At 32.4% G+C, this 15,066-nt stretch overlaps 1 protein-coding gene across 4 annotated transcripts in view; it reads right to left on the reverse strand.

The window, feature by feature from the left end:
* LOC145245989 (uncharacterized) overlaps nt 1–15,066 on the reverse strand; it is a 325,168-nt gene that overhangs the window by 72,149 nt on the left and 237,953 nt on the right. For all 4 annotated transcript variants that reach the window (XM_080107785.1, XM_080107786.1, XM_080107788.1 and 1 more), the window contains one exon: nt 2,251–3,103. In XM_080107785.1, the coding sequence (XP_079963911.1) occupies nt 2,251–3,103 (853 nt within the window). The remainder of the gene's footprint in view (nt 1–2,250; nt 3,104–15,066) is intronic.

Genomic DNA, 15,066 nt, shown 5'->3' on the forward strand with positions numbered 1-15,066 from the left:
AGATTAACACTTTAGCTAAATAACTCGCTCAAAATGAGATTCTGCTTTTTTAGATGATTACATGTTGGAAAAAAAACAAACAAGCCACACGTGTGTAATCCCCCTCTGGTGCTGCATGTGAGATGACGCAACAAAAAAATAATAAAAAAAATGATGAACGTGAGAAGTGTGAAGAGCCAACGTTGCCTTCACATTTTCGCCAAGTTTCAGAAAAATCTAATGGACTAAAAAGTGTCATTTTTTGCAATTTTGGCTCATTTGTGCCCCCTTTTGAGCTCCTGGGAACACTGAATCCCAGTTAAAATGGACAAACGATGCAGTGGAAAACTACTATACAGACATACATATCAAGCTTTTGAGTAATATGAAAAAAGAACTACAAAAAGGCATGTTTTTTTAGCCTTAAAGTCCCAGAGGGATGCGAACCAGAATTTGCCAGGGTCACCCATACTGAATTTATATTAAGAACAGTGACTTCCACATTTTGGCCAAGATTCAGGAAAATCTAATGAATGGGTCAAATGTTATGGGGCAAAAACTGTTATTTTGGGCCAATTTAGAGCATTTTTGACCTCTTTTGAGCCTCTGGAGATGCCGAATCCCAGTGTAAATGGATAACGGTGTAGTTTCAGGCCTTAACAGATTTATATTTGAGTTGACCACCATGAAAAATCACTATATAGTCAGACATATTAAGTTTTTGTTGACAAATATGAAAAAAGAGCCACAAAAAGGGACGTTTTTAGCACTGAAAGTTCCCGGGGACGCGAACCAGAATTTTGCCAGGGTTGCCCATACTGGATTTATATTAAGAATAATGCGATCCACATTTTGGCCAAGTTTTAAAAAAATCTAATGGATGGATCAAAAGTTATGAGGCAAAACGTGTCATTCTTGGCCATTTTGGCGCATTTTTTACCTCTTTTGAGCCCCTGAGAGCGCAACAGGAATTTTCATAAAAATCTTTTTTTTACTGTGTACATCTATTTAATGAAATACAATTTGTGGAAAGATTTCAGGAAAAACTAATGGACGGTTATCTGGCAATAGTGGACTAATGGACGTATGGACGCACGGACGCCACTGAAAACATAGGTCTCTCTCTGACAAATCGGGGGACCAACAATTATTTTAGAATTTAGCGTAGGACAGCAGTTTTGCACATAAACTAAAATGATAATCATTTATGGACCATTCTAACTTTTTAAATTGTCTGATTGCTCAAAAATAGAAAATTAAATAAAATATTGGTAGAAAATAACATTTTTGCTCAATTATTGATATTTATTTGATGTGTTTGTTTAATTTTTGATTTTGAGTGGTTATCAAGGGTCCTTGTAAAAGGCTTATAGACAGACATTTTTTATTTTAACTCAACAGAGTGAACACTAAGTTTGTTTTGAAGTAAAAGCATGCTTTAAAATAATTTTAAACACAAATAAACTTATCCAGGTAAATAGAAGTGTCTTGCCTTTGGTAACATTTACTTATTGCATATTTGTTTTTCATCTTCATTTGGTCTAATTAGTTACCGTAACAAATGTTGAATCTCATTCTTGTTTGGGATGGAATTCTAAGTTTAAATGTAGATGTAATTTCCCTTTTTAATTCGAAAAACTTTCCTTTATGTATTTTATCCAAGATTTTGATAAACTCTTACTGAGATTTTTATATTTTTCACTTGTGTCCAAAGCAAAGAAGTACCCTAAACATTATCTCAGAAGAAACTGATGACAGACAATGAGAGTATCCAGATCCAGCGAAATTAAAAAACCTTGTACAGAGCATTTTAAATCTTTTAATTATCAAATCTGAACTCCTTGTGAAGAAGCATATAGATGATTAGCAAATAGGTGCAAAAATGTTTACAAAGGGAATAGGAAAGTTAACTCCCAAACTAACTCATAGTCTTATGTCATAAATAAACAACTTCTAATAAAGAAATAAATAAAAATGTGTTTGTTACATTTTTTATTGTCAATATAAAATTAAATGAATCATTTTGTAATCAGAAATTAAGCTCAAATTTTTCCAATTCTGATACCGATACCTCAAAAAGTTCTGATTTTTCTGATTCCCGAATCCGATTCCAATTAATTGTCCAAACACACACACACACACACACACACACACACACACACACACACACACACACACACACACACACACACACACATATATTCTGAATGTAGTAAACATTTGTGATTGATCAGAGAAATATTATAAACATATTAAGAGAAATGTACTTACCGGAAATTATTGTCGATAAAGCAACTGAAACAAGATTCAGATTCTGTGCTGTCACGAGTGAATCATATACAATGTTTTCAACTTTTTTGCTGAAATGTTCATCTTCACTTGTAATTGGTTTCGAAACATGAATAATAACTTTGTTTCGCTTCAGATTACCAGCTGAGGTTATGATAAGTCTATTCGCGCTGCTCTTACTTTTTTCTGCATATTCTTCTGCGACAGCTTTTCCAGCAACTTCAAAAATTGCTTTGGAACTTTCGTTTCTGAAACTTAGAGCATTGTCGACTATATTAACGATGCCATCTACTTTTAGATTCAGAATATCATCTGCATAAACTTTAATGAAGAAATCATTTCCAATCCGAAAGCAGCGAGAAGGCTTAACATCTTCAACTGGGACATCATAGATATGCTCCATTTCACTTTCTTGTCTATCTAGATTGGATTCTCTCTCATGAATTGGATCATTCCAATCTATAAATCCAAGTAAAGATTTCAACAGATCTTTTGCTTGTTTGATTTCTTGTTTGAAAAAACCTTGAAAACTGAAAGAGTGATCATTATCAAAAAACTGGCATTTAATTGGTGGATATAACTGTTGAACTTTTTGTAGCAAAATTTCCACTTGTTTGTTGGTGAGTTTTTCTTTAATTTGTAACTTATCTGTCAAGAGTTTTTTCTGTGTGTCTTTTAGCAAATCTTGAAGGTTTTTAAGATTCTCTTTTGAAACAAGGAGTTTGATTTTTTCTTTATCTTCAGAATATTGTGCAATAATGTCAGGTACTAATTCAAATATGTTTGTAAAAAACAGCAGTTGTTCAAGATCAACTGAATTGATTATAAATGGCACCTAGAATTGAAAAAAGGAAAAAAATGAGATTAATGTCAAAGAAAAATTGTTGTTGAAAAAGAAAATAATGATGATGATAACATTATAGAAATCAACCCACATAAACTAGAAATGTTAGTTGAAATAGATATTAATAAAGGCATAGAAAGAACACACATTTTTTTTTATTACTTAATAAACAACTTCTAATAAAGAATAATTTCACTATATATATATATATATATATACATATATATATATATATATATATATATATATATATATATATATATATATATATATATATATATATATACAGTGGTGGCTTGTGCCTGGAGCTGTGGAACTTCAGCACTCCCAAGTCATTTCTACTCATTATTATCGATACATGTTAAAAAGAATATGTTCATTATTTTTTCTTTCTATGTGATAATATATTAATTATATATATATATATATATATATATAATCCTGAAGCTTAATGTCGATAATTGTCCCCATACTCATATAAGCATAAAAGTAAAACTTTGCCTATAGCTGCGAAATTCACAGTTACACATTCTTAGTGAAGTTCGCTTGTGCGCATGCCCGATCTAGACGGCCGATATGAGCCAATTGGAACTGTAGTTTTCGTAGTTCCAAACGCTCGTATAATGCGGTGTTTGCGTTTTCGCTTATTTTTTTTAAGAGGCTTGTTTACAAATGTTTCCTTTTTATTATTATTAAAAAGTGTAACGTGTTCTTGTAAATAAAATCTCAACCTTAAAAAAAATTCCCACACTTTTAAATGCGATTTAAGCAGACAAAAATATACAATATGCCAAACTTTTTATAAATTAAAAGTGTTCGGGCTTTTAGCTTTGAAGCTACCAACGCGACTAATGTTATTTTTTTTACCTATATGACTTATTTTGTTTGTGTTTTTAAGTAGTTTGAAATCTATTTATTTTGTAGTAGTTAAACTTTACAGAATAAAAAATATTTACATTTTTTTCTATAGAAAAGCGAAGAAAATTTTATTTTTAAAATACATTTTAGTTAGAAATGTTTTTACCTTATATATATATATGTATACATAAATATATATATACACATATATATACACATATATATGCACACACATATATATACACACACACACACACACATATATATATACACACACATATATATACACACACACATTATATACACACACACACATTATATATGTATATATATATATATATATGTATATATATATATATATATATATATATATATATATATATATATATATATATATATATATATATACTTGTTTATTGTTATATAAACATGCTCACATCCCGCTGCTACAAATAGCCACTTGTTTCAATCAAACAACAGATATCATCAGGCAGCGACTTGACTATTCAAAAGTTCAATGAATAATGGATTTTTATTTTAGGTAGGAACTCTTTAAAAGTTGGAATTAAAAAACCTAAAACACAGAACTTTAATTAAAAAATGTAAAAAGGGAGGGGCAATTTAAATAAAGTTAAAAGATTACAATGGGGAGAGAGTGATTGAGAAGAGAAAAAAAAAGAAATAGAGAAAGAAATAGAGAACGAAAATAGAGAGAAAAAAAATAGAGAGAAAAAGAAGAGAGAAAAAAAAAATATATATATATAAATATATATATATATATATATATATATATATATATATATATATATATACATATATATACATATATGATATGGAGAAGAAAAGAAAAAAGATATAAATGGTTATTATAAAGAGAATAAGAACTAGAAGGAAAAGGAAAGAATAATGAGATCTAGTTAAATAGAGAAAGAGAGAAAGAGAGAAAGTAAGAATTTGACAGTATATAGAAAAAGAAAAAGAAAAAGAAAAAGATCTGCGTGTCAACCAATTTATGAACAATTATACAATTCAGTAATGAAACATATTATTACAAATACAAACAGAAGATACAATCCAAGCGTCAGAAATGAACATGTCAAAAAAGGCAGTGAATGTATCCAGCCAGCATATTTATCCTCTCACATACGTCCACGAGTAATATCAACGCAATTCAAACATACGTCTACAATTAATTAGGCCCTTTATGCTAAATGATATAAGTTTAAAGTTTTCGCGTTTTTATTAGATAAATATATAAATAAAAGAAAAAAATAATGATAAAACAATATTAAAATTATTATTAATAATAATAAACATAATAGTAATGATAATAATAATAATAATAATAATAATAATAATAATAATAATAATAATAATAATAATAATAATAATAATAAAAACAGAATAAAATTAATATTTATTATCTTTTTAATATAACATATTTAGCCATAAGAGGGGATTAAATAAATTAAATAGGTCCAATAATTATAAATAAAAAACTACTAATATTTATGTATATAAAAAGAATACAATACATATATGTATATATACACACACACACACACACATATATATATCCATATATACACACACATATATATATATATACATATATATATATATATACATACATATACATGCACATAAGTAAAGGTGTAACTATACTATTAAGTTGAAAGTTTAAGCTATTTAAGTATAGATATAAAGTCATATTAAATCACAAATTAATACATTCAAGACCAGATTACTAATAACACAGATACAAGTACACTTACCTATAAATATATAAATATATTCAGGCAAAAGAAGTAATTAAATCAACGAAATACTCAAAAGTAGCGACGCACAGGTAGATAGTACCCAAATTAAAAATAATAAAATACATATGTATATACCCACAGAGAACCAACCGACATACAAATAAGCATATATATATATAATCTTATGTATACACATACATACAAAAAAAATACACAAATATATGCACACAATCATATACTAATAAACAACAACGCACACACACATATATATACTCACACATAAATATGTATAATTTACATAAATTATATATATAGAAATACATAAGAATACAAATAATTTGGCAAGAGTACAGATAGATGCATACACACATAGAAACATACAAATGGATTGAATAAACATGGGAGGGTATACCAAATAATATAGAAATATATAAATCTAAGTACACACGGTCATAAAATAAATACATAGACACATACATATACACATAGACACACAGGTATATAAGATAGGGGAAGTAAAGAGAGTAAAATCAGGAGAGGAGAAAGTATATTAATAGTATTTTAATAAATTATAGAAATCAGTGACAATTTTAAATTTATTTAAATTTTATATCTAAACTAAATTACTTAAAAGATGGTTTTTATAATGTTTGCAATTAATTGAATTTTCGTGCTTCTTATTTAATAATTTATCTCTTTCTCTAAAAGTAAGTATAAATAATTTCTCATAAAGACATAGGTAGCAAGGCGAGTTTAAAGATGAACAGGTTTTCGCTTTCTTTAAAATTTTCCAATTTACTATTGGGGAGTAACCTTGCTCTACTAGTTCATTGTAATATTTAGACAAGGAAGTTCTATTTTTGTATTCATTATTTTCAAAAGAGCACTTGTGACCGGTAAATCTTTCTTTAAAATTGTTATTTGTCATTCCTATGTAATATTTTTTTCATTCGGATTTTCCTTAGTAGAAATAGTTGCTTGGTACACTACAGAAGTAATTTGACAATTTCCTTTAAGAGGGCATTTTGATTTAATTCTACAGTTACAACTTTCGGTAGCAATGGGTGTGCTATTTTTGTTTAATATTTTGTTATTATGTTCTTTAATTATTTTTTCAAGGTTTTCATTACAGCTATAACTAAGTTTTATTGTATTTTTATTGAAAATTTTATGTAGTATGTTATTAATAGGGAAGTGCTTTTTAATTAAGTTTAAGAATTTCATTCCTAGATTTGTTTTAAGTTTCAGATTAAAAGGGGGATTGTACCACAGGATTTTTCTCTTACGGTTTCTATTTGTATTTGTGTTTGGGTGTGTTGGTTCTATGAACTCAATTTGGGTGTTTTTGTATCTACTATCCTTAAGGGCCCTGTTATAGAAATATTATAGAAATATTTATGTTTATTAAATGTTTCAAGATTTTCTTGAAACATTTAATAAACATAAATATTTCTATAACAGGGCCCTTAAGGATAGTGGATACAAAAACACCCAAATTGAGTTCATAGAACCAACACACCCAAACACAAATACAAATAGAAACCGTAAGAGAAAAATCCTGTGGTACAATCCCCCTTTTAATCTGAAACAAAATTTTGTGTAATGCTAGAATATTTATCTCTAACATTTTGGCTATTCCGACTTTCTTTTCTAGATCATCACAGCATCTGTCCATTTTTCAAGTATCTGGATGTAAGCATTCTACGTGTATCCGCCACAAGGTGGAACTTTAACATACATAAATAGAGTTCATGAAAATGTTCAAGCATTAAAAAACCGTCACTGAAATTCAGTCAACATCATATGTAGATGAGACCGTTGCAGAAGCGACAGGAATTCTGAAATATTTGAACGATGAAAATTTCATATTTTGGTTTTAGCTATTTCATAAAATTTTGTCTCATGTTGAAATTATTTCTCGGGAAATTAGCATATATAAAGTCAATGAATACATAACAAATTTCAAAACTGCTATTTTAGAGATAAGAAACACCAAATATTGTGAAAATTCTTCACAAACACTCAAGGGCGAAGCTATAGAACTGTGTGACTATATATCTGTTGATATAACGGACAGATATTCTTCAACTAAACATTTAATACATGCTAAATTGTTTTACAAGATAAGCTTTGATAGTTTTAAGAAAAAAACTACCTACAGCAGAGATATCCTTGACAACTGAAGCATATCCCATGATTGACAAAGAAAAGTTTGAAACTGAGCTAGAAATATTTTATAGTAGGTCAGATATCCATGAATATTGCAAAGTAATTGATCTCCTGAAATTTATTTTGGAAAACAATTTAAACGATGTTCTTAGTGAAATCACAAAACTCATAAAAATTATCTTGACAATTCCCATGACTACATCAGACGTAGAGTGTTGTTTTTCAACTCTGTAAAAAATAAAAACTTTTCTAAGGAGCACCATGGGTTGCGAAAGACTAAATGCACTTGCAGTGCTTTCAATTGAAAAAAAGTTCTTCAGCAGTCATTCAGAAGTTAAGGAGAAAATTATCAATCTTTTCTCACAAATTAAAGAAGAATGAAGTTTACTTTCAAATGAATGTAATAAGTAAAATATTTAAAATATTCACATCTATTTAGGATTCCTTTAAGTTATTGTATTTTTATACGTGTGCATACGTATAAATTATATTTTTTATGTTTGTTTTATTTTTACACAATATTAAAACAATACATATTTTTTTTTAAAACATCACCCCCACTAATCTAAGGCACGAGCCGCCACCGTATATATATATATATATATATATATATATATATATATATATATATATATATATATATATATAATATTGGTTTAACAAAAACAAGACATCAAGGAATAGATACAAATACTGTATTTCATATACATGAAATATATGAAATACACTATTTGTTGCTATCGATCTATTCCTTGATGTCTTGATTTTGTTACAACAATATATGAATACTCAATTATGAAATATGATAATTTTGTAACTTACAGTTTAAGTCATCTCTTTTTTATTGGCATATGAACGATTACCAAATTTTCAATTATATAAACCCAGTAAAATTCGGAATACTATATATATATATATATATATATATATATATATATATATATATATATATACATTTATATATACATATATACATACATATATATATACATATATACATACATTTATATACATATATATACATATATATACTTTTATATATATACTTATATATATATATATATATATATATTGCGTCATGTGTGTATGTATACTTATATATATATATATATATATATATATATATATATATATATATATATATATATATTGCGCCGGTACAAGGAAATTACCAGGTTGGTGTCTGGGGGCACGGTTATACCACTAAGAGAAGGAAACTCTTACATCAAACCTGAGGGTTGTTGTCTGCTTGTTCTGTGGCAATTGGTTTGCACCGAGTAAGTTAATCAGCAGTTCCAAAAAGTGTGGATGGTCCTACACGAGCCTTCACCACTTAAATCAAGTCCTTTGTGTGGGTTTCGGACAGCCTGTCATAATTTCATTATGAAAACCTCATACTGTCCTGCAAGAAGTCCACTGGCGATGGAGTGAAAGCGACGGGGACAGGTAAAGGATATTACTGGAAGTCCTCAGCCGGATCTCTGCACAGTGGCGGCTGATGGTAGATGGCCGTTCTAGCACAAACCTGTGAGCAATTGTGCTGTTCGTGTCCTCCATCAGGGACAAAGCAGCCCTATTTAGGGATAGCACTGCTTTCCCTGTGGCGGGGAGGGGGCGATAAAAGGAGCCCTAAAAAATTGCTTGCTCACCACTTAACTTGGCAGCCCGCTGCAGCTGTCTGGTTATCCAGTTATGCAGTCAGAACAATAGAATACGACAAAAAACCTCAACAAAGAATCTCTCAATAGGGTGTTGGAATGTCCGTACCCTCCAGGATAATAATGCTGCACCCGAGCCAAGACAGCCCTTGTTTCTCTTGAGTTACAGAGGTATGATGTTGACATTGCTGTCTTATGTGAAACTCGCTTGCCTGGCAATTCTCAACTTTGAGAGAAAAAGGGTGGATATGACTTCTTTTGGTCAGGAAAGGCAGAAAATGAACCCCGCCAATCAGGCGTTGGTTTTGCCATTAAGTCCAAGATGGCAAAGTCCTTGTCGTCTTTTCCCAAAGGCATATCTGATCGTGTGGCAACTCTTTCCCTAGAGTTAGAAGGAAACACCGGGGTGACGCTAGTTAGTTGTTACGCCCCAACGTTAGCCAGTTCAGATCAAGAGAAGGATGACTTCTACGATACCCTCCGTGATGTCCTCTCCAGAGTTTGACACCATGATAAACTCGTTCTTGCTGGCGATTTCAATGCTCGTGTTGGTAGTGACCATCTGTCGTGGACCGGTGTACTTAGTAAGCATGGCATAGGCAAGGTAAATGCAAATGGTTTACGACTTCTTACAATCTGTAGGGAGTTTGACTTCTGTATTACCAATACAATATTCCAACAACCTGTGCATTGGAGGATGACATGGATGCATCCTCGTTCAAAGGACTGGCATCTTATTGACTTCGTCATAACAAAGCGGAAGCACATAAGTGACTTCAAAATCACTCGCTCTTTCCACACTTCTTGCTATCTTTCGGATCACGCCCTTCTCAGAAGTAAACTGTCGTTGCATGTGCGAAGGCACAGAGTTAAAAAAATCAACAGTCCCCAAACGCATTGATGTGCAGCCTCTTAAATCCAGGGAAAAGAGAACTGAGCTCTCCAATAAGCTTGATGAAAACCTTGAGGGTGTTGATGTAACTGATGATGTTGAATCTTCTTGGAAAGCATTGCGAGAAGCAACTCAAGCTGTAGCAGTAGAAGTCCTTGGAATACCGAAAAGAAAACACCAGGATTGGTTTGACGAAAGTGACGATGAAGTTAAAGCACTGATTAACCAAATGCCCTCATCTCACAAATCTTGGATTGAGGACAAAAACTCAACAGTGAAGCACACAGCCTACAAAAAGTGTAAAGGTGAGGTACAGCGAGCTCTCCGAGCTATGAAAGAACAATGGTGGTACAATAAGGCAATAGCACTGCAGGGAGCTGCTGACAGCAAGAACACGAAAGCCTTCTATGATGGTCTAAAAGAGGTATTTGGTCCTCAGAAAAGTGGCGCTTCCCCATTAAGCACAGCCGATGGAGAGGCATTGCTGACTGATAAATCAGATATTCTCAATCGTTGGAAGGAGCACTTTGAAACTGTCTTAAACACCTCATCTGTCATTGACAGCGATGTTGTGTCCTCTATTCCTCAGAAACCAGATATTCCAGAATTATCATTGGAACCTGCTTATCAGGAGGTATGGGAATCCATCAAACAAATTGCTTCTGGCAAGTCCCCATCACCAAAGGATCCAATTCCGCCTGAAGTGTACAAGTATGGTGGGCATTTGCTGGTAAAAAAGCTCCATGCTCTCTTTGTAAAGATATGGAAAGCAGGCCGAGTTCCACAGGACTACAAAGATGCCTGCATCAAACATCTCTACAAAAATAAGGGAGTCAAGAATGTCTGTGACAACCATCGGGGGATATCTCTGCTTTCAATTGCAGGAAAGATTCTGGCTAGGCTCATTCTAAACCGAATCATAAATCGTCTCATTGATAAGGTGTATCCAGAATCACAGTATGGGTTTCGGTCGGGTCGCGGCACCATTGACATGATATTTTCCTTACGTCAGGTGGCAGAAAAGGTCCGTGAGAAAAATCAGGAATTGTATATGGTGTTTGTTGACCTGACGAAGACCTTCGACACTGTGAATCGCGATGCTCTTTGGCAAGTTTTAAGAAGGCTTGGTATTCCAGAAAACATGCTGAACGTGATCATTTCCTTTCACGAGGGGATGAAGGCCAGTGTTGTCTCAGATGGTATGATGTCTGATCCATTTGATGTTACGAATGGGACCAAACAGGGATGTGTAATGGCGCCAGTCCTTTTTGCGCTCTTCTTTTCACTAATGCTGAAACATGCATTTGATGATTTGGACACTGGTGTCAAGTTTCAATTTCGGTCATCCGGTGGCTTATTTAACCATCAACGGTTTAAGGCCAAGACTCTTATTTGCACCGAAATTATTCGCGACTTGCTCTTCGCTGACGATGCCGCACTGGTAGCCACGTCCTTTGAGGAAGCCCAGGTTCTTCTTGATCGATTTTCAGCCGCGTGCAAGGCCTTTGGCCTGACAATTAGCATAAGGAAGACTGAGGTAGTGCATCAGCCACACCCTACCCCAAAACAAGTTGAAGGCGTAAAGCAAAATCCACCAGAGTATAGATTTCCTGCGCGCAAGCTGAAAGTTGACGGTCATGATATCAATTATGTCAAGTCCTTTCCTTACCTTGGTAGCAAGGTGAACCAGGGCGGTTCTCTTGATGATGAAATTGTCAACAGGATTGCTAAGGCCACTTTTGCCTTTGGAAATCTCCGCCATCGCTTGTGGAACAAAAGGGGTATTCGACTAGACACAAAAAACCTTGTCTACCATGCTGTTGTTCTTTCCATTCTTCTTTATGGATCTGAGTCATGGACTCCATACAGACATCACATTAATCAGCTGGACGTTTTCCACAAAAGCTGTCTACGCTCCATATGTGGTCTTAGCCTCCGTGACAAGGTATCAAATGCCGAATTATTCACAAAATGCAAAATATCTGGCATTGAATTATTCCTTATTCAATCGCAATTGCGGTGGGCTGGTCATGTATTGAGGATGCCCGATGACAGAATTCCAAAAATTGCGATGTACAGTCAATTTGAGGGTGGTAAAAGAATTGTCGGACGTCCTTGGCTTAGGTACAAGGACAAGTTGAAGAGTAACTTGTCTGCAGTGAACATACCATACAGGAGTCTTGAAGATGAGGTGAATGACCGAAAAGGATGGAGATCAAGGTGTTTTGAAGGTCTCCAGAGGTTTCAATCTGAAAGCTTAAGGCAACTGAAAGAAAACAGAGTAAGAGCAAAACGACTACCAGCCGAACCAATATCTGCAGCATTAAATCAACATTCATGTTCTATTTGTGGCATTGTCTGCAAGTCCCTTGCTGGACTAAAAAGTCATCAGAGGCAAAAGCATAAATGAGTTTTAGAAATATGGGTTGTCTGAACCTCATACGTCGAAATCGACGGGAGAGTCCATCATATATACATACATATATACACATATATACATATGAATATATACATATACATATATACATATATACTTAAAAATATATACATATATATACATACATATACATACTATATATACATATATATACATACTAGATATATACATATATATACATATATATATATACATATATATATACATATATATATATACATATATATATACATATATACATATATATATACATATATACACATCTACGGCAACACGTCAAAGGCTGTAAATGAGAAAGTTCTCTCTGATTCTCTCTCCTCTGATCTCGAGCACGTGGTTCAGTGTGGGAAGACGTGGCTGGTTACCTTTAATGCATCTAAAACCAAACTCCTATCCTTATATCATAAACGCTCTGATCCCCATCTGGCATCAATTGGGATGGATGGCTCTCGTCTGGGAGAGGCCCTGTGTTTTGACAAGCTTCTGGGTTTGAACTTTATTCCTGATCTGAAATGGAACACGTACATCAAATCTGTTGCCAAGGTCGTTGGAAAGACGGTGGGATCCTTCTACTGCTCCAGAAGATATATCACTACTTCTCTATCTATATAAAAGCCAAGTACGTCCAAGGGGTGAATACTGCTGCCATATCTGGGCAGGAGCTGCTAAAAATAGCCTATCCTGCCTTGACAGAGTACAAAATAGACTTCGTGGCTTAGTGGGGGATGCCCTTTTGTCTACTCTACAACCTCTCTCCGACAGAAGAGATGTTGCGAGCCTATCTTTGTTTTATCGTTATTTCATAGGCAGGTGCTCGTCTGAACTCCAATCTCTGGTCCCCCCCTCGCCAATCTTTCACGAAACACACTCATCTAGCTGAATCCACTGTAAAAAATTTCCCCCACTCTTTATCTGTGCCTAAATAAAAACGTGGATTCCATGAACAAAGCTTCTTTCCTAGAACTGCACGCCTGTGGAACTCTGTTCCATCTGCCTGCTACCCACCGGACTACAACTTGGATGTGTTCAAGTCTAACGTTAACAAATTCCTAATGAACCGCCCCCTTAAGTAAACATTTCATCAAATCTCCACACTAAAGCAATGTACTTGCAATAACCCTTATCCCTGAGTGGCTTCCGGGCCTTGATAAGTGGTGACCACTGTGTAAAAAAAAAAAAATTATACATGTACATATACATATATATATATTTTATAAAGCCCCCCCTCTTGGGTTGAGCACTATCGTAAATAATCTCACTCGCCACTTAATTTAGCTGAAAAAATACGAAGCTCGCGGTTTGTTTACAAAAAAAAGTTTGAGCACTTTACGAGTGGCCGACGGATGTTTATTTAAATAGACATTCGGACAGATTAATTGCGGCCACCGCTTCCGTAGTCAGGGAGTAGAACTGCCGACTGTCATCACGACGGTTCTAGGTTCGATCCTCGGCTTGGGATAAGTGTTAGTCTAGCGGCACTGATGAGTTGTGAAACAACGAAACAGGTCTGTATGTCAATGACTAAAATATATTTTACATATATATATATATACAGATATATATACATATATCTATACACATATATATATAAATAAATATATACACATATATATACATATATATATACATACATACAAACACATATATATACATACATATATATACACATATATATACATATATATACATAATTATATATACATATACATATACATACATAAATATATATACATATACATATATATATACATATATATACATATATATACATACATATATATATACATATATATATATGCATACATATATATATACATATATATATATGCATACATATATATACATATATATATACATATATATATACCTACATATATATACATATATATATACATATATATAAATATATACATATATATACACATATATATACATATATATATATACATGTATATACATATATATACATAGATATATACATGTATATACATATATATACATAGATATGTATATACATATATATATACATACATATATATATATCTATATACATATATACATACATATATGTACATACATATACATATATATACATATATACATATATATATACATATATATACATATATATATGCATACATATATACATACATATATATATACATGCATATATATACATA

Source organism: Euprymna scolopes, chromosome 23, assembly GCF_053919585.1.
Source record: "Euprymna scolopes isolate OS-2025 chromosome 23, ASM5391958v1, whole genome shotgun sequence".
NCBI lineage: Eukaryota > Metazoa > Mollusca > Cephalopoda > Sepiida > Sepiolidae > Euprymna > Euprymna scolopes.